The sequence below is a fragment of the Thalia democratica genome, chromosome 9 (assembly GCF_965202585.1).
Source record: "Thalia democratica chromosome 9, ktThaDemo2.hap1.1, whole genome shotgun sequence".
NCBI lineage: Eukaryota > Metazoa > Chordata > Thaliacea > Salpida > Salpidae > Thalia > Thalia democratica.
In genome coordinates, this window is record NC_139173.1 from 16,407,394 (window position 1) to 16,429,268 (window position 21,875).

A 21,875-nucleotide genomic window follows, 5' to 3' on the forward strand; every position below is an offset into this window, starting at 1 on the left:
GTCACTACCACATAGAAAACTAAATTTATAGATGATGTTATTTTTTTCCTGGGTGGGAGAAACATCTTTGTAAATTCCACTTAGAGGTCGATCAGTATACAAAATTGCTCTTAAACGAACAAAGCCAAAACCTGGTTTACTTCCTCAAAAAATTTCTTAGAAAACCTCTTAGAAATATTTCTAAAGTACGGAATTTTAAGTATACTGGACACTTTTGAGGGCCAATCATACACAAGGGGACGTTTACAGTTCAAAAATAACTCACATACTAGGTAGCCAACATAAATATGGCCAAGGTAGGACCCAAAGGTTTACAACTTTCACTTTATTTATGATAAGGGTCTCAAAACACGTTTTAATTTTCTTTGACAACATATGACAACATTTGTTGGACAATCATGAAAGTGCGAGAATTATAAAGAAGAGAACTTTTCAGTTTTAGTAAGAGCGGAGAACTCTTTTGAGCTACATATTCTGGAAGTCTTATGCATTCAATCTTTAAGGCCCAGTTTATATAAGCAGAAAAAGTTCGTATACTAAACTAGACTTTTTAAATCCTTATATTAAGTAATTTAACGCAATCAGTTCCTTAACTTTTTTTAAGAAGTGTAGTTTTATTTTTATTGTTAGTTTTTCCGTTGGTTTATTTTAGTATGATTTTAATCTAACTAATTTTATTAGTACAGGAAAGTTTTTTAGTACTAGCGTTTAGTTAATTTTTACACTTGATTATTACGTCATTTTATATTTTTAAACTTTAACTTTATAACGACATTAAAGTTTTATTTCAATTTCAATTCAGTTTAATTTAGTAAGATACAATTTTTGAAAAGACTTACTTTGAAACACTTAAACAAATTAAAGAAAAACTGAAATGTGTTTTGTTAAACTTTTTAAATAGCATATTCATATTATAAAACTATAACTTTCTTAAATCTATTGCAAAACAGTACTATGAAATATGTTCACAGTTTTTTGTTTCTGTTTCAGTTAATTCTTCTGCCAGGGTTTCCTGTAAATCAAAAAGTTATAGACTTAGCAGCCTATCATCTTGCAACCACTTTTAATGTGTATTTATAAATCTTTTAATGTCCCTATAAAAAGAAATTTCCAAAAAATTAAAAAAAAAATTCGAAATAATATTGCATTAAACAAGTTTCGAAAAAGAAAAACACTATTTTGCTTCATTAATATGCTGGTGCAGTCAGAAATATAAGTTTAAAAAATGTTTTGGAAAACATATAATAAAGAAAAAATTAAGATAAAACTAATTGCTAAATACTACCACATTTAGAAAATAAACGATATTTTTTAAAGAGCTGTTGTAGTAAAAAACATAACGTCCCAACTTCATAGGGCTGTGCTCAAAAATAATGAAAAAAGTTTGACTCAATAGATAAGGAAGGATAAAGGTGCATTCATAAAAACAAACTATAACTTTTTAACTTATCTAAAAGATTATATACTACGTGTTGAAGTTGGATATTTAGGTTAGTTGGTATAGTAAAAGCAGAAATAGTTTTTCTCAGATACTTGATCACGCTAAATTATTTAAGAAATTACATTAAGTAACTTAATTTTTAATCAAAGTATAGTGGCATTTTTTGTTATAATGTGGGACGCTTCAAGTACTTTATATATAAAATGTTTTAGGTATTTTGCATAATGTTTTTAGTGATTACACTAAATCAAAGCGGTCTAAATAAATAGCTTTAGCACCCATTTTTTATCTAATATATTTTTTTCAAGACTCGTAACGAAAAAAAGACAATTTTATTTAACGGTTTATTGTTTTACTTTAAAATTTATTCCATAAGAAAAAATTTAATAAGTAAAATAGTTTTTAAAGATTCTACAGTTTTAATTTACTTTATTAAACATACTTTCTAAGAAACTAGTGAACTTTATAATTATAAATAGAAATTTTGTTATAAGTTTAAGTTCTAAAACAAAAAAGTTGTTCGTTTAAGCAAAACTAAATTAAGTTTTTGTGTTTTGGTCGTAAATCGAAAACTTTCTTGTTATGGAATGTTTACAATTGTGATTTGTCAAAAAACAAACATAAAGAAGAAAAACTTCAAACAACTTTTTTTTGTAGCTCGTTTACTTTCACTTGTATGCAAAAAAGGTGTTTATAAACTACCAAAAACAATACTACGAGAGGTTTTTATCAATTACATGTATCATGAGAATAAATTTATACATTTGTTACATCACAATATCAGGTTTTTTATTTTTAATCTGTTTTAAATATTTTAAGTTATATTAAAGTGGTTAAAGATTTTGTCTTTTTTTTGCATAAAATTATATATATAAGTACAATTTATGTGTATTTTAAGCGCTACCGGAGTCGGACATCAAAATGTTAATTCTATCAAACGTACTTTAATTTTTGCATTAATAAAATCGGAAATAAATTTCTGAACTTAGTTTTAAATTAAACTCTTTAAAAAAAAAGTATTATTAATATTTCAAGTAAGCATCTTTAAGTAAAAACAGTAATGGTCATTTCAATCGTCGAACAGAAATTAATCTATACGTTTTGTTATACTTCACAGAGAGTTACACAATATTTTTATTAAGATTTGAAGAAAAGTTGAAGTTTTGTTAAGTAAAAAGTTTAGAACATAAATACCGTAATCATATAAAAAACAAATTTAGGTCTACTTAGCAATGCATTGCAACAAAAAGACTTAGATTATATTGGTGAAAATCTAGATGTAAAATTTAGAGTCTTAACAAACTTAAATGGAAACGACCGTAATTTCACAACTAAAATTTCCTTATTTAATAAAGGAAATATGGCTATTGATATGGTAAGTAAATGTTTATCTTAACTTTCTAACTACCAAAGTATTTTTTCCTTAACACAATTACTTAAACAACTGTGTTAACGAATAAAATTTTTTAAAGTCTTTAATGCTTGAAATTTTTACTATCTAGTGTTTCCCTAAGGTTAACATACACTAAAAAAATACTATAATTTCAACTTGTAACAATACTTTATTTGAACGGCTTTCAAGATAAAATAAATAGTTGGGTTATATATAAATATAATATAAAGTATATAGTTATCCGTAGAATATTTTTTAATATATCAAAATTAAGAGGATATTCAACCTTATATAAAAACTTTAATTTAGAACGGATGGGAAATATATTTTAATTGTATTTACATGGTGCTAGAAAAAGAGGTTTTTGACCCTGATAATGAAATTGGTTTTGGCTTTGAGCACATGGAAGGAAGTTTATTTAAAATGACGCCTCGAGTTACAAGTTGTTAGTTTCAAGATAAACCATTTTTCTAATTTACACCTATATAAATAATAGTTTCAAACTGTCAAAAGTTTTTATATTTAAACATAACTTGATTGCAACAACTTTAAGTGATAAAAGTTGGTGCTACTGTTGAGCTAAATGTAACAATCGAAAACTGGAGTGTATCAAGAACTGATTTTATGCCGAACTGGTTTGTTGCTTCTGTTTCGAACTCTCTGAGCGCTGTACCGATCGTTTCAACAGCTGATATAGCAGATTTTGTCGGTAGCTTTGCTGAAGAAGCACAGTATAAACGCTATGACTATGACAAATGGGCGCCATATTCCCTAGAAGAGAGATTTAAATTGTTAGTTAAATTTAAAAAACACACGTTAAAGACTGTATTATAATTTGCAGACCCTAACTAGTTTGAATAAAATAAGTACTTTTTTCAATTTGTTAATTGTAAAAAATAGCCTGTCGGAAGAACATTATATAAACTAAGTTAGCAACAAAAAGTTCAATTCAAGTTAAGTGTAACTCTACATACTTGAAAAAGTTTAGGGTACTATAAAATACTATTAAATAATAGACAAAATGTTAAAAGTTTATTTTTGATCGACTTTGAATTATTATTCTACTTTGAAATAAACGTATTAATGTATTAAAAATGTTGTAAAATAAATCTTAATCTCAACTTGCACAATGCACAGGTCAGCTAATATAGTTTAGTTTGAAGTAAATTAGTACAACAAACTAGAAACGCAAAAACATATGTTTATCAATTTATTCAAAGCTTAATACAACAAGAAAAAAAATTTAATTGTATTAAAAAACATTATTTAACTGTCATGTAGACAAAAATTTAAGTCAAAAAAAAACTAAAAACATTTTGAGTAGTTAAGTTAAAAACTTTTTTTTTTCAAATGTACTACACTTTTTTTGAACTTTTAATATACGATACTTCAAACTAATTTAATTTAAAATTACGGAGTAGTATAAAAGGAAATTAAGTTTGACATTTAAACCACTAGGTAGAAACTAAAATTAATTAAGCTTATGTTTAACTAAACAGTTACACGGTTTTTTTTATTAATTAAATATTATGCAAGTTAATTGATTACAATGAAAAAATCGACGTTAAAAATATAATCAAAAGTCCTCATTTTTAGGAAGACCTTTTGGTCATCATTAAAATTATTTTTCATTTTTTTATGTCAAAGTTTTATTAAGAAACTGTTTGTACCTGATTAAAATAGCTCTTAACTTTATTAACAAAACTTTTTAATATTTGTGACAAATAAGTCTACTAAAGTTTTAAAAAACATAAAGTAAGTTAAATTGAAAAGATCCACTTTGTTCGCTTGTAATAAAAAATAGTGCTTTAGTAAACAAAAGCATTATTGTATGACTTATATGATATGACTTAACGATGGTGTTGTAATAAACTTGTAAAAAACTCATAAAGTTAAACCATTATATTATTACTACTTTATTAGATACTACTTTAAGTCTGATAACTTTTATTTTAATAGGAATTTTTTTGCTTCATTTGAAAAAAATAACTGTTGTTTTCTTTGGCTAAATTTAAATAAATTCTAAAAAGATTTATACATACATATTGAATTTATAAAAAAATTCACCCCATATGTCTAGTTTATTCCATTTTACTCTGAGACATTAAGTTTAGAGTTTTTTTTAAATATATATTTTAAATATTCTAGATTAAATATAGTTTTTAGCTGAATTCAGCAAAACTAAAGTTTAAAAATTGACCGAAGGTACGAACAACCAAAACTATTAAATGGAGAAACAAAAAGACTAACGCCTGAACCATTTTCAGTTGTTGAACTCAGTGATGAGGAGGAAGAAATGTTTTATTTTTCTAAAGTAGAAATTAAATGCGAGTTAAATGACGCCAATAATTGCTTAAAAGCAGAAAGTTTGTTTAAACTTTGTTACTTTAAAGTAATAAAGAAGTATTTTTGACAAAACACAAATAAAGGTGTCAGCAAACTGCGATAAGTTTTTCAGCAACATAATTTTTTAAGATCAATAAAAAAAAAAATTTGCAGTAAAAACTTACAAAAAGCACTCAACTTTAAAACTAATAATTACTTGTGTACTTAAACACCGTTGATTCATGTAGGGTTGGTTTCTTATAGCAGTAACTTTCAGAGCCTAGACTACAAAGAATAACTTTGGACAAAAAAGTTAAAATTAGATATAAACTTAGCTCAAACTCCTTATAGTAATTTTAATAAAAAAAATGTCAAGAGTTTTTTAGTTATACGACGTTTTATTGATATTTACTTTTCATATGTATAAAATAGTTTTTTTTTGTTTATAAGTTAATTTTTGAAGTTTTGAAATATATATTGTATAACTAAAGTAGTTATAAGTTTAACTTGTTAATCAAACTAGTTATGTTTTAGAAGGAAGAATTTTTTTTGAAAACTAATTATTATGTTTTAACTTTTTCATTTTTTTCCTTATACTTCTTTTTTATATAGGCGTACTTTTATTGAAGATGTTAAATAAGCAAAAACTTTAAAAAAATGTTGTTTGGACTATATTTCATTTTAAAATTCTGTTTTTTAAAGCTTTTATAAGCAATTACTTTATAAATCAAAGTAGTTCTGTCTAAATTATTGAAACTTGGAATTTTGTTGGCCTCAGTTTTATGGCTTCATACAATAATGAATTTTTAAAATGATTAATATTTTTGTCTAACTATTTCATTTTGTTAAAACAATTAATCATTGAAAACTATTCTGCTTGCATAAAAATATTTATAACTTTAAAACTAGTATTAATTGTCAACACAGATCTCTGTAATTGCTTTGAAACAAAATCCATGTATAACGTTGAAAACGAAAACAGTTACACAGTTATATTACGAGAAGCTGCTGTAGATTTAGACTTTTCAAATTTAAGTGAAGAAGAATCTTATCAAGTAGTTACAAACAAGTTGGTACCTTTGTTATGTGTTTTATCATTTTATTAGATTTATAAAAAAAATTTATTTTGTCAATTAAAATTTCTTTTTAAGTTCTTAAATAAAAAAGTACATTTAATTAGTATAATAAAACTACGAATTATTATTTTTTTATTAGTTATATTTTTTTGTTCGGTCATTTTTATGTAGTAAAATAGTTATACAACTACTATACCAGAACACATGCAACAGTTAGTTCTATGACAGAATCAGGAGTTTTTTATGGTTGTATAACTTTATCGAAGCTTCTAGATGACTCACATCAAGATGGTTGGACTGTACCTAAACTGGAAATAAAAGTTTTTTTAGTTTCTAATACTACAAAATTAAGTATAACACGCATACTATAAATTCCAATCTGTTCAAGGTTATAACGTTATTTTTTATTAATAATCACTTTCTGCAGTAACAAAACTGTTTATAGATGCTAAAAAAAGTAAATAGTTTGTATCAGTTTTAGCATCTACTTTCTATTTTTTAGCTGCACTAAAGGCTTTTAAATACTAAAAAAATCACTTAATAAAATTTTCAACAACTTTTTTAAACAAAACAAATAAATCATGTTTAATTCCAAAACCTTTAAAAGAAGTAAATTTACAAAATCAGTTGTATTTAACAAAAGCTGATTGCATTAATATTTTACGTAAAAACTCGTTCCAAAATTTATAAAATTAGAGAATATCTGATTTCTTTAGAAAAGACCACAAATTTTTTTCAAATTTACTCACAAACGGTCGCTTCAGTACATTGTACTTAAGCCCGCTTGTTTAAGATCACAATAGCGGTTTCTCGCGACTATTCCTGCCTGATGAGTCCTAATAAGGACGAAGCCGGTCGTAGGATTGTCTCGGATGCTGTTGTTGTTGATCTTGCGGTAAAGTTCATTGTTTATTATCGATGGCATAAAACATCTCAACTTGTTGATGATGGCCGAAATAAATACTGGCTAAAACTGATCAAACGAGCGCAGACTATAATCTCACAACAAGCTGACAATGTCTGAGACGTTGAGCTGTGAATGATTAAGCTGTGTCATTTTTTCAACTTTACTCACAAACGGTCGCTTCAGTACATTGTACTTAAGCCCGCTTGTTTAAGATCACAATAGCGGTTTCTCGCGACTATTCCTGCCTGATGAGTCCTAATAAGGACGAAACCGGTCGTAGGATTGTCTCGGATGCTGTTGTTGTTGATCTTGCGGTAAAGTTCATTGTTTATTTAGAAAAGACAAAAGACTCCCAGAACATTAAACTCTCTAAAACATAAAAAAAGTCTTAATAAGTTGTTATTCAATATTTGATAGTACGTATTTATTCTTAATAAAGTAATAAATGCAAGTACACAATAGATTGTTATGTAGTAGAAGAACTTGAGCTTGATGTAATTAAACCATAAGTAAGTTTTATGTAGGCGAAACTAAGGTCTAAGCCCACAACAAAATTACGTTGAATAATAATATAACTGTTACTAAATTTAAGCTTCTATAAATTCTTTTATTCATTAACGATTAACTAAATTTAAAACGTAACTACAACATAAAACAAATAATTATATGTAAAAAAATATGCGTTAGAAACACAACAGATTAAAAATAAATAGTTAAAATAAAATCCATACATAATCTTTATTTTACAGAACAAACCAAACAAACAAGTGAACTAAACAAAATATAAATTACAATAAATATATTACAAAACCTTTATGGATTTTAAAGGTTATTAGCTTAGAATTATATGTGAGTACTTTTGTTACACAAAGAAGTTTATCTAAACAAAGTAGCATCTTACTTTTAAAAACAAAGAGTAAAATACTTAGTTTATATAATTTATATATACATATATATATTAATAATACACTAAGTTTTCAAATACAATTGTTTCACTGTTCTGTTAAACAAAACATATCTTCAGTTTGTCTATTGTAATAACATCTTAAAACATAAGTCAAAGTGTACATGTAATTATATATGTGGGCTCAGTATGAAAGATTTAATTTATCAAGTTAAATAACTTAATTCTATGTATATATGTATATATATATATGTGTGTGTCAAATATGTCAACTATGCATATATATATATGTATATGTATAATATATGTATGTCAAATTAATGAAAACAGCAAACAATCTAAATAAGTAAAATAAAGGTACAGTTGTTATATTTTTTTGTTAATTACAATGTGTTACAATGTGTTAACATTTTGTTGTTTAAAATAATTTTTTCTGCTGAAAGGATGTTTAAAAAAATTAATTTAAGTTAAATAAATGTTCTAAAGAACATTCCTAAACACTTGGTATAATTTTGACTAAAACATTATAAAATCCGTTATAACAGTTTTTTGAGCTTTCATACAAATTGTTTTCAAATTGATCTTATTACTAGTATTTAACTAAGAAAATTAGTATCTATCTGCAACTAACTTTTTATGCTTTGTAGGATGCACCTAGATACGGTTATAGAGGATTAGCAATTGATGTAGCACGAAATTTTAAAAGTAAAGATGAAATAAAAAAGATAATAAAGGTATAAAACTTAATTATCTAATTCTAAAAAAAATAAACAGGTTTATTCAACAATATTATAAACAAACTGCTTAAAATAAAAGAAAACAAAAACAATTAGGTGATGGGTAGATACAAACTAAACAAACTACATTTACACCTCACTGACGACGAGGGATGGAGACTTGAAATTCCGAGTAGGGAAGAGCTCACTCGAATCGGTAGTATCAGGTAAAAATGATAAATGATGTCATTTGGTTCTTTCATTTTACCAAAGTGCTTCAGCCATCTATAACAAAGATGAGACAAGTTTTAGTTTCTATATGCTTTGCACTATATTTGATATTAACAAATTTTTAGAAAGTACAGCAAAGACTGGGGTCAACCAGAAGGAGTTTCTCCGCAGCTAGGATCAGGTGCCAATGGAGAGCGACAATTTTATTCAATAGAAGACTACATCGAAATTCTTAAAGAGGCGGAAACTAACAAAGTGCAAGTAATACCCGAGTTCGATTTTCCAGGACACGCTAACGCCGCGCTCAAGTCAAACTTGGCCAAGTAAAAGTTTTCAAAGTATATTATAGCAGCAAAAAAATAGATCTATTGTTTTATAAGATTTTTATTAGTGATGTCACAAATTTTTACCACAGCAAAATTTACAAATTCACAGATTTTTAAACAATTAAAGAAACAGAATTTTTTTAGGAACACTATTTTAGTTGGCGGGTAAGAACTGCCAAAGCAAATCTCTCGCGGGTAACGTAGTTTTAAAAGTGTTCTTATACAAAAGAAAAAATAAATCAGATAAAAAATAGTAATGATATTTTAATAAGCGCTAACGTGTACGGGGACTAGTTGAATATACACGAAGACACCTTTGCACGAATGGACACTATTGCACGGGAGTAAAAAATATAAGAAATAATAAATTACTAAAAAAATACCTTACTTAGGGTAAGGGTTGTAACCCTTGAGGTTTGCGTTAAGGGATTACTTTTATATATAGAGCTAAAGCTGCTCTCAGTCTTATTGTTTTTTTTTAACAGCCAAACGCTTAGAGCGTTTGGTGCTGGGGGCAAGACCTACATTTTCCTGCTCCATGTTCAAGAAATTAAATATTAAATACAAGAAAATAAATATTAAGTATTCTAATTTTGTTAATTAAAAATATGTGAGAAATGACAACAACCAGTTTTATATTTGCAAATAGTTTAATCTTTGTAATGAATTAATTACAGCAATTAAAAAAAATCAGTTACAGATTGGCACTATCAAAGTTAGTGTAAAAAACCGCTTACATCAACAAGAACGCAATAAAGTAAAAGCACTTACCGCCAACACACAAAAATGGCCGAAAACTTAAATACAATTTGATAAAAAAAGGGCGAATTTTTCACAGGGTTAGGGGTAACAATGATAGAAAAAAAAACGTTACCGATCAAGGTTAAGGGTTAGGGGTGGCAGTGAAAGTAAAAAAAAAAACAGAATAAAAAATGTTTATAATCGTGCAAAAGTGTCCCTTCGTGCATATTTGACACCTACCTACGGTGTACTAAATTTGAACTAAGAATATATTTAAAAATTGTTTTACACAATCTGTTTTTTCAATATAAAAATAAAAGATAGGTCTGAGGTTTCTGTATTGAGGCACTTTAGCTTTACACAAGTATTAAATATTTATAGTAGTTCAAATATTAAGTATAAGCCTTTTTTATGGTCTGAGTTTTACATTAAAAAAAAATGCTTTTTAACTATAACGTTTAAACTTAAACTGTACCTCAGTAAAAAAATACTACTTAAACAACAGTTTAAAATGTTGGTATTTTCAAGACTTAAAAAACGTTTATATATTATATTTTTACTAAGGAAAACAATTAACGTTTAAGTTTACTAATATTTAAAGGTACCAGCAGACTGGCAATGCATCTAATCTGATTCAAGACTTAAACGACACTACAAGAGCTTTATCCGTTCAAATGTTTATTGATAACGCCGTTAATCCCTGCCTAGATGGAACTTTTCGGTTATTTTTATCTCTATAAAATTCTATTGTCACTAAGATTTTGCTATTTAGAGTTACATATTGGAAGTATGTTACCATTTGTGTCTATCTTGAAATGTATTTACGTTTTATATAATTTACCGTAAATAGAAGATTATACATGTTTAATCAAATAAACCTTAAACCTAATAAACGTTTTCAAACAGTTTTATTGAAGATATAGTTAGGGACTTGTATGAAATGCACAAAGGTGCACAAGATCTAAAGATATTTCATCTTGGAGGTGATGAAATTGCAAATGTTTGGAAAGGGTCACCGGAGTGTTTAAGTTTTATAGAAAGAAACAAACATGAAAACTTAACACACCTGCCAAAAAGGTTACAACTAAAACTTATTTTTTATTCAACATCTTAGGTTACTTATTTTATTGATCATTAAGTTATGACTTTAATTTTTTTTATACTATTCGAATGTTACTACTAAATGAAAAATTATTTTATGCTTTTTTATTGTTTAGAGCTGATATAAAATTTAAACTAATTATTTACAAAACAAAAAGTAAACTTTTAGTAAAATATGAGTTTACTTCTAATCACAAAGTGCAAACTGTTATAAATACAACAAAGTCAATTATCAATTAGATGTAAAATCAGTATAAAAGTATTACTGTTTGTTATTTTAAATGTTAGTTTATTACAGCATCGAAGAGTTAGGTGAGTACTTTTTGAGAAAGAGCGCTGAAATGGTGTATAAAATTGATAGTTCAATCGACTTGGGACTTTGGGAAGATGGAGCAATAGGGTATCTCTTTTTTTACTTTTTTAACATTTTATATTTTTATATCATTAAAAACATTTTTAAATATTGTTTAGTGTATAAACGACCCAATTAACATTATACATGTAAAGATAAATAGTCTTAAAATATATATTAAGTATGTAACTGTTTGTTACTAATATTAAAAACTTAACTTTTACTATATAAACAATTCTTAATTGTAAAGTATTATCCTTGTTGTACAGAGATGTAGGACCGTATAACAAAGATGAATTATTTTCTAACGATGTTTATACTTACGCTTGGCAAAATGTATGGGAATGGGGTTTATCAAACCGAGCATACAAACTGGCAAATTCTAACTATAAGGTAAAAAGTAATATTTATAAAACTATCATTTCTGGTGATCTATTTAAATTTTTTCTATTTTTAGCAAATGAAAACTTAAAAAGTTTTTGATATTAAATGATTCAATAAACAGTTGAATCTATTTGCAAAAAAGTTGTAGGATTAATTTAGCAAAAAAAAAGGCTTTTAGCTTTTAAGACCGACTAAAATAGGAAAATCGATAAGATACGTTCTTTAAAAAGTAACAGATTGCCTAAAGTACGCATTAAATTATTTCAATGAGTTGAATCAAAGGAAGAGAAAAAGTTTAATTAAAAAATGAAGTTAAAGGAACAAAAACATTATCTAAAAATAATTAAGTTTTGAAAAAAGAAATCTAAAATAAACTAGAATTTATTGTTCTTTTTTATAAATAAGTAGATATTAGTTTTTATACAGTGAATTATAAGTAATATTTTCCTCGAAGTCAAAGGGTACGCATATCACATAAATACGCACTTTAGTCTTAGTTCAAAGTGCGTACCTTATCGATGTCACTACTATAAAGTGTATATATGTGTGTCTAGCTAGAATAATAAAATGATGCAGATTATATGTCTAAAAAAGTATTAGGTAGGCGTTGTATTTTATACAGTTTTATCACAAAGTAAATGTATGTTGTTATATAAACATCGTTTTCTCAATTTTTCTAAATGGAGAACTACTTAAAAGTAATATATACTAACCTGATAATTGCTAAATAGTAAATATTTTTTTTAATACTGTTATATATAGTTTTTTAAGTAAAGAATAATTGCTTAAGAATCTGAAACATTTTCTATGTAAATTTTTTTAAACTGGATAAAGAATTAGATCTTGGAAATTTTTGCCAATTAAAAAAATTGGCAAATGTTGTAAGCATTATGATAAACTCTTAAGACTAGAAAAACTTTTTTTCAAACACTTTAAATGAAAACTTTTCGATTAACTAAGACACAAACGAACTGTTTTTATAGATTCCTTTTTATTTTTCAACATACTTACTGTCTTACAATAAGGTGCTTTGACTTCTTCTAAAAAGCCAACCAAAAACTAAAGTATACTAAAATTTTTTTTAGGTTATATTTTTATCCAAGCTCTACATACAAAGTTCGAAAGTTTTACAATTTTTAAGAAAATTTGATAGTTAGTTTGTATCAATTGTATTTAAAACTAACTTAAAGGTTGTTCTCGCGCAAGCAACTCACCTGTACTTTGACATGCCTTACGAACCAGATCCGGAAGAACGTGGTTATTATTGGGCATCTCGTTTCACAGATCTTAAAAAAACCTTTTCCTTTAAACCGTTGAGCATTTATGACAATTCGGACTTCAAAAGAAGTGGCGAAGCTTACTCAAGTTTGTTATTTAAATAAATTTTAAAGAATACTTTTTATAATGATTAACACTAAGCTAAGTATTTAACAATAACTTATTTAGCTTATGAAAATGAATTAGGAACCGTTATACAAACTATTTGCTTAATTTTCGCTTAAACTAAGTGTTTGTTTGATAAAGTTTATTTAGTTTTAAACATTAGTTTAAATAAACATCTTTATCACCATAAACGTAAACTTTATGATTTCAGTAAGCTTTTTATCTTTCCTTTGAAATATAGTTTCGCTAAAACTAGGTTGTTAAAGTATTTACCCACTTTTATCTTGTTTACTTGAAGTTTACGAGGAATACATACTTAGTTTAAACTACTTAATTTATTTATTTATGTTCTTTTAATTTTCCTTTTGTTTTTTGGCAACAATAAATTTAATAGGACTTTACTTGTAAGAACTTTAAGGTTTTTGAACTTATTTGTTCTTTTTAACCGAGGTATAAAGTTCAAAAAATTAATACATCTTGTAAGTTTTATAATTGATTTCAAACTATTATAATGTTATTAAAAAATATTTAAAACATAAGTTTTTATATTTAGATTAGTCATATAAAAAGTGTAGAATGAGCTAGTACTGCAAGTAAACACTTTTAGTTTCTACATATTTTTGAAAAATAATCATTTAAAACTTATTTGGAAACCTCAAAAGTCTTAAAATTCTGTTCGAGTTTTCTTATTCTATAAGTTTTTTATTAAAAAGTTAAACAAACTATTGTTTATTTAAAAATATAAGTTACGTAAACACATAAAACTAGTTGATTTGTCTAAAAGAAAAAATCATTGTTTTACTTTTTTATGTTAGGAGTCATTTAAACTTTTTATCTGAATCATCAATGCTTTACTTAACGATTGGGCATCATGTAATAATTAATAAAAAAGTTTATCTAGAATGTTTTGCAATTTAAGTGTACTGAATTTTAAGAAAAAAGCAAAACGAATTTGTATTAAATTGGTTTTAAGTACTGGATCAGAAAAAAAAAAAGACACAATCCTGTACTCGTTAATTTTAGATATCATTAAGCCAGTTTTAGCATATTTTTTAGACGTTTTCTACTTTAAAACTAACAATTGAAACTTTGAACCTGAAATATTACAAACTAAGATTAATCTATACAACTTTGGAATTTTGTTTTAAAGTCAAATATCCTTATTAGGTCTAGTATAAATAAACACCATCAGCTTTTTAAGCTTCAAAAAATATTATTGTGTTAGTATATATTTTATATTCTCTGTATAAATAAAAAGTTTTGAATCTAATTAAAATGTATCTAAGTTTTTTTCCTAAACTTGAAAAGTTTTTATAGTTTGCTAAAAAAAAACAATTATTCTAGCTTTTAAATATTTTAGTATTTTAGACCGATGCAGTAATAATTTCAATAAATTTGTAATTAAACATAAGAAATATTAGTTCATTAAAAATATATATTGATAAAAAATACCTAAAATGCTCTTAGTAAATGTTTGTTACTAAACATTATACTTAAGCGGGTAGCTGTCTAAATTGCACAAGCGTACAAAATTGCATGAGGGGACAAAGTTGCACGAGTGCACAAAATTGCACGAAGATACTTTTGCACGAAGGTCAATTTTGCACGAAGGTCAATTTTGCACGAAGACACTTTTGCACGGAGATAACTTTGCATGGTTTAATTTTTATTTTTTTTTAGTTTTTTATTGTTTTTTTTTAACTTAGTTTTTTTTACTATCACTGTTACCCCTAATTCTTATTCTCGGTCGGTAAATTTTTTTTAATTTTAATTTTAATTTTTTCTTTAATTTCTTTTTTATTTACTATCACTGTTACCCCTAACCCTTACCCTCGGTCGGTAGCTTTTTTTTCGTAACAAATTGTTTTATTTTATTTTTAATTTTATTATCATTATGATTTTTATTAGTTTTTATTCTATTTTTTTTTTACTATCACTGTTACCCCTAACCCTTACCCTCGGTTAATAACTTTTTTTATTTTTTACTAAATTAATTTTTAGTTTTTCTTTTCTGTATATTTTTTCTTTTTATTTTTTTTTTGTATTTTCTAACTCTCGTGCAAAATGGCTTCGTGCAATTTTGTTCCCTCGTGCAATTTTGGCTTTGTGCAAGTTTGACTTCGTGCAATTTTGTGCACTCCTGCAATTTTGTTCTCGTGCAATTTAGTTCCCTCGTGCATTTTAGTAACCTCGTGCAATTTTGTCTTCGTACAATTTAGATCCGTTCCAACTTAAACTCCATACAAAAAATTTTGATATGACTACAAAAAAGCCATTCAGTTGCAATTAAAATTAAAAAGATTTTAATTATCTTGTTTTAGTTTCTTTTATCAAGTATTTTGGCAAACTTAATGTAAATAATAAATTAAATAAAGTTAATATATTCTCCAGATTATTTTTATTTAATCATACAATTTTTTAAGATTTCATATGTTCAATAAGTAAGCTAAAACAAATAATTTTATAATCTTAACAGATTTGTAAAAATTCATTTTTTCTGATTTTATAAACAATACTTTTTATTTTTGTAGAAATTGGTATTCTTAATCATTGAAAATAGTCAAATTAAATTTATTTTACTCAATACGTGGCTCGCTGTAACACAGTAATTTTTTCAATGAACACAATTAAAAGTTTTTAAATAAATATTTAAACTTTGATTACCAGAAAACCAGATGTGTGAGGACACAGATTGTACACCTCTCGAACGTCCAGAAAACATCATTGGCATGCAAGCTGCCTTGTTTAGCGAAACTGTGAGAACAAATGAACAGTTGGAGTATATGATTTTTCCAAGATTGTTGTCCTTTGCAGAAAGAGCTTGGCATGAGGTAAAAGTTCAACTTAATTAATTGGTAAATTAGAAAATAACAGTTCGTATATTTTTGAAACCTGAGTACATCAATTTTATACTACTTAAAATAAAATTCATAAAATAACAAAGTCTATTGATAAAATAAACTTTTAGCCAGTTTTAGTTCAAATGCAAGTTTTTGTAGCTATATAAAATAAATAAGTTTTGAAACTTGATGAATGTTTCTTATATCAATAAAAATCATTTAAGTAAGATTTAATTAAATCTACACATAGATGTTAGAATATCGACAAGTTTTTTAAAAAGCCAGTAGTTGCAATAACTAAATAGAAGTTTTATCATTATGTTTTTATATTTTGTACAGTTTTATAAACAATTTTTTAGTACAATAAAGTTTTTAGAAAATTTAAATTATCAGTGACATAAATATTAAAATGAGTTAGAAATTTGTATAGATATGTTTTAACTTAATGTCATTGGATATTTGAAAAATTAAATTTATATCATGAGTGTAATGAATAGTAGTGCAAGAAAGTAATTTTTTCCTAATCTAACAACACGTATAAAATAAATTTTCGAAGTGTGTATTTTTAATATATATTTTTTTTTAATGTTTGAAAAAATTCTTTTTCATTGAACACTAAACAATTTTTTGTATGCTTTTGTACATATAATACAAAAAAAACTTGCTTTTTATAAATTTTACGTTAGTTTATAACATCAATGAGATTTTATACAGATCGATTCTTATATACAACTATTTATTTAGGTAACTAAGTAGGCAAAATTTGTTTTATTTCGAATTTTAATTTGGTAATTAAATGAACAACATTTTATTTTTTATACTTGTTTTTTTTTTGTACTTGTATAGGCGCAAAAAAAAACATTTTCAATCACGTTTTTGAAGTATTAATAATATAATTAAGATATATATACTGAGTGCATTTTTTTTTTTAAACAAACTGAAGCTAGATTCAATATGATTTTTTAACATTTAATGACTGAAATTATCTTTAGCCGCTTTAAGGTAGTCTATTTAAAATGAGTTTTTAAACCGAAAAAGCACTAAGCTACTATTTTCAAAGTTTATATCATTAAATGAAAAAAAAAAGATTAATTAGTAAATGTCAATGTTTAAGTTAAAGTACAATTTTTTCAATTTTTGTATACAGTTTTAGTTTTTATTATCATGTTTTATCATACGTAAGAAATAAAGTCGTGTAACACGTTGGCGTGAACGTTCTTATAGTATGTCATTTCGAAACTGTGTTTTGCATTAAGCAATCGATTTCTTTCGTTTGGATTTTATTTAATGTCTAATGTACATGTTTTAACAATTTTTGAAAACCGTAACTAATGTATAAATTTTACAAATCTTATTTGTTTTAAATGCAAGAGTTTTGAAGTAGTATATAATGTTATTTAATTACACAACTTTTAGTCATTACTTTTTAGAATTGTTTTGCATCGACAATTTTATACTCTAATAAGCTATTCATTATAACAGAAGAAAAAAGTTCTTTCGAGTTCTAATGATGTTAGGTACAATTTTTTTGTTACATGTCGTTGTTTAAAAAAGTTTATAACATAAATGCTCAACTAACAGGCAGCTTGGGAAAGAGCTGGCGACAATACAGAAATGGAGCTTGATTACACAAAGTTTCTTCACACACTTAACACTAAAGAACTTGACATTCTGGACGCAATGAATGTATCATACAGAATTGCTCCACCGGCAGCTAGGTAAGAATAGTTTTACTAGAAAAGGATTTTTTTCTAAATGAGGTATAAGAATATCTTAAAAAAGTTCCTAAACTGTTAACATATTTTTATAAAACGTTTTATTTTAAAATACGGCAAAAAAAGTTCTAAGTGTTGATTTGTTTTTAATAATAAAATTTTAAATATTAAACTCCTTCGATTTTTATATTATGGAAGTCAGGTAAAAAAATCTTTTAAAAGTTATGTAAAGGCTAAAACGAAGTCTTAAGTTTTAATAAAAAGTTAATTTAAACATTTACGCTCAACTTTAAGCAATGAATAAATATGTTATTGGTAATACATATTTATATTAATAAATATACTAAAGTTATCTAAATAAATAGAAAATTAAATATACGTAAAATATTAATATTGTTATAAAAAACTTAAAACATTTATTTAGTTTTTTATTTAGTTGTATAATAAACGACAGTTTTCTATATTTGTTTCATATATGAGGTATTTCTATCTCATATAATCCTCAGAAAAGCTTTGGTTTATTAGACATGTTTTACAGAAATTTAGAGTTTAAAAACTTTATGAATTGTGACGTAGTAATTATGGTGAAAATTTTTATACAGTAAGTTAAATTTGAATTTACGCTGCTTCTTGTTTTGCTCTTAATTTAACAATTTGTGCATTTGAAGAAATGCAGATTCAAGAACAAATGCACCAGTTCTTTAATTAATAGCAAAACAAAAAGCAGGATAAATTCAAGCTTAACTTAATGTACGAAAATCTTTACCACTATTACTACGTCACGATAACTATAAAATTTTAAACTATAGTTTTCTGTAAAACATGTCTAATAAACCAAAGCTTTTCTGAGGATTGTATGAGATAGAAATATCTCATACATAAACGATTGTAAGAAACTGTCTTTTATTATATAACTAAGTATACATCTCTTTTTTTTTGTCGAGCACTACTGACCAAAACTTTAAAAAAACTTATTTTTATATAGTTTAAGTGCAATAAAAACCAAGATAAAGTTAGAAAAATATCCATGTACTGTATATTAAATAAATGGTTAAATTGTACACTTTTTTTTTAATAAAGGGTTTTGTTAGCGTTAATGATTTGTTTTGTTTGAAATATTATATTTAGTCTTATTCCAAGTACTTATTTTTATTTAATTAAGTTTTACTTTTATACTACTGAAAATTTTATTAATATTTTGTTTATGCTTAGAACTTTTTATTTAAAATATGTTTTGTACTTATTTTAATCAGATTTTTAAATTGCAAGACTATTTTATTTTTGCTAGTTTACCAGTGTTACCTCTTTAATATTAATTATTTTATTTTTAATTACAAAAAAATATAGATAAACTTACAAACAGGTTATGTTATTTTAAAAGATTTTTTAATCTGGATAAAATCTTGCATGCCTTTTTTTAAATTACTTATACAGATGGAAAACTATTGGGAATACAAAAAATGTCTGACATGTAAACTAAAGAAACATTTTTTTCTCATCTAGAGTTTTGACAGTATACTTCTTTCTTAAAGCACCATTAAAACTACCACTCTAAAACTTTTATACTAAAATTATGACAGAAAAGAAATAAATATTTTTTTCTTCAAACTAGCTTAAATAGATGTTTTCTATTGATTGCATATTTCAGTTTGTACTCTATTGGAAATGTTATAAAAATAAAATATAAGCTGATTAACTAATGAAAAACTTTATTAATTAAGACATTAAATTCTTATTTATAAAAGTAAACTTGTCACAACAGATTAGTCTCACAAGAAACTGTTGAAACTAAGTGTGAATTTGAACGGTTTAGCGTACAGTATGCAGACGCAAGTTTAGATACTACAGACTGGAAAACTATTAAATGCGGGCAGTCAATAACAATAGAACACAAAAGGCTTAAGCTTCGAACTATTGATACTAAAACTGAAAGAGTCAGCAGAGAAGTTGTTTTAGAAGATTTAAAGAGTAATAATAGCTATATGCGCCTAAAAATTTCAGTATCTGTTTATTACTTAGGACTACTTTTATTTGCTTTATTAGCTAAACAGTTTTAAAGTCTATTCTTACGTTTAGACTCACTATTTACGTTTAGCTTTTATAAAAGTATTCCTAACACTAAGCATTATGATTTTTTATATACTTAAATTGTGATTTAAAACAAATTTAATCCACTTTATTGTAATTCTTGAATACGGTAGGTTTTTATAAAACAATATTATATATTGTGTAAAGGTTAAAGACCTAACACACAAGTTTTTATTCGCTTGTAACTTAAAAGTTTCCGTTTAGTAAGGAACGTATCAAATTCGATTAAGGTTTTTAAATATATCAAAGTTTTTCTGTATAAGTACTTTTCGTTATTATTAAAGAAAATTTTGCGGCCCGCGAGCATGTAAATGTGGCCCGCTAAGCAAAGTTATGTTTTAAATTAAATTTGTTTGATTAACTTAGTTTTAAGTCCCTGAATAACATTTTAAAACAATTAAAAGGCTTTACTTATTTAGTTTAAAAATTTGAAAAAGAAAGGTTAGCATTCCACTAGTTTTATTTCTTAATTTCATAATAACTTTCTTCTTACAACAGCAAATTATTTTCTAAAAAACGAGAATAAAAAGTTCTTTAAATTAGTAAGATAGTTATATGATACCTATTTTGTAAATAAACTAAATGTTTTCCGTTTTGTACAAAAGTAATATACAATAATTGATTAAAATGTCATTTCTTTACAGTTTTGTTTTTTTTACGCGTTTTTTTATCTAAGTTTCTATTACAGATGTTTTTTATTACTAAATGTTATATATTAGTGTGCGCAAAAACATTTAAAATAACATAATAATAAAAAATAAGGTCAATTTTATTTTGGTTTTGATACCTTTAATTTTTTAGAAGTTTTCTTTGCATTTTAATTAATTCCTATGCAAACCAATGTACAAAGATGCTTACATTTGAAACCACTTTTTATTTAATACTTAGCGATACTAACTTTAGTTTATGCATATATTTCTAACATTATTGTTTCTACATGTAATATCTAAGTGTGTACTAACACATTCAAAACAATATATGACATAAATTAAAAAGGTTTTTGTTAGGTATACTTTTTGATTTTTTAAACAGTGTTTTTTGGCAAAATAAGTTAGTTTTTAATTTTTATGCATTGCATACTAATATAAACAATTGCTATTAATTAAATTAGAAAAAATAGTTTATTATGTTTATACATTTTTAATCGAAATAGTTCAAATTCGATCAAATAAGCAAATAAAAATTGCCACACACTCAGACTATGATTATTTGAAGACTTCAAATCTCAGTCCAATTTAGTCATTTTTCAGTTTTTGGCTTAAATTACTTTTTTTATGCTAAAATATCAGGCTAGTTTTGATCACTCGGACTAACTTTTTTGCTTTAAAGAGTAGTAAATTAAGTTTATGCTGTATGTTTTTTTCAATGCACAGTGTTTGTTTGAATTAACATATATTTTAAAATTTAATTCTTGCAGCTGATACAATTTGAATTATTATTTATTTTAGTTGTATACATAAAACTGTGAACAATTAATGTTGCCAAAAAATCCTTGAAAAGCTTGGAATCTAATAATTTATACTTAAAAAGTCTGAAAAAGCCTTAAAATTTGAGAATTATTGAAAAAACCTGGAATTTTAAACTATTTTTACATGTAAAGTAGTGAAATATCGTTTTGACACCAAAAATCTACCACATAATTATATTTTATTAATAAAAACTCAAAACAGCTTAACAGTATCTTTTAAATTTTTCTTTATTATTAAAGACATTTTTTTCACCTTTAATTTAATTTTATACTAAAAGTAGAAGCAAAAATTGTACTTTTAAAAACTTTTTGTTGGTGCATTGCACCTTTGCTTTTAAATGGTTTTACCTATTATTGTGCTTTGTTTTGGAACTAAACCTAGAAATTCTTCTAAAATGTCAAAATTAGTAAAACCATCTGTAATATTTTTTTTTAAATGAGCAATATTTGTTGTATTAGTTCCTCATCTTAAAAGATTAATTTA

At 25.3% G+C, this 21,875-nt stretch overlaps 1 protein-coding gene across 1 annotated transcript; it reads left to right on the top strand.

Moving 5' to 3' along the window:
* Positions 1 to 287: 287 nt before the first annotated feature.
* LOC145844850 (beta-hexosaminidase-like) lies at positions 288 to 19,892 on the top strand. The gene is given in 17 exon segments (XM_082952270.1): positions 288 to 309; positions 2,662 to 2,816; positions 3,144 to 3,246; positions 3,388 to 3,625; positions 5,040 to 5,200; positions 6,087 to 6,214; positions 8,694 to 8,780; positions 8,880 to 8,989; positions 9,119 to 9,331; positions 10,662 to 10,781; positions 10,967 to 11,137; positions 11,460 to 11,561; positions 11,783 to 11,906; positions 13,088 to 13,262; positions 15,948 to 16,111; positions 17,702 to 17,838; positions 19,598 to 19,892. Coding segments are annotated over 17 exon segments (2,505 nt in total).
* Positions 19,893 to 21,875: the final 1,983 nt, after the last annotated feature.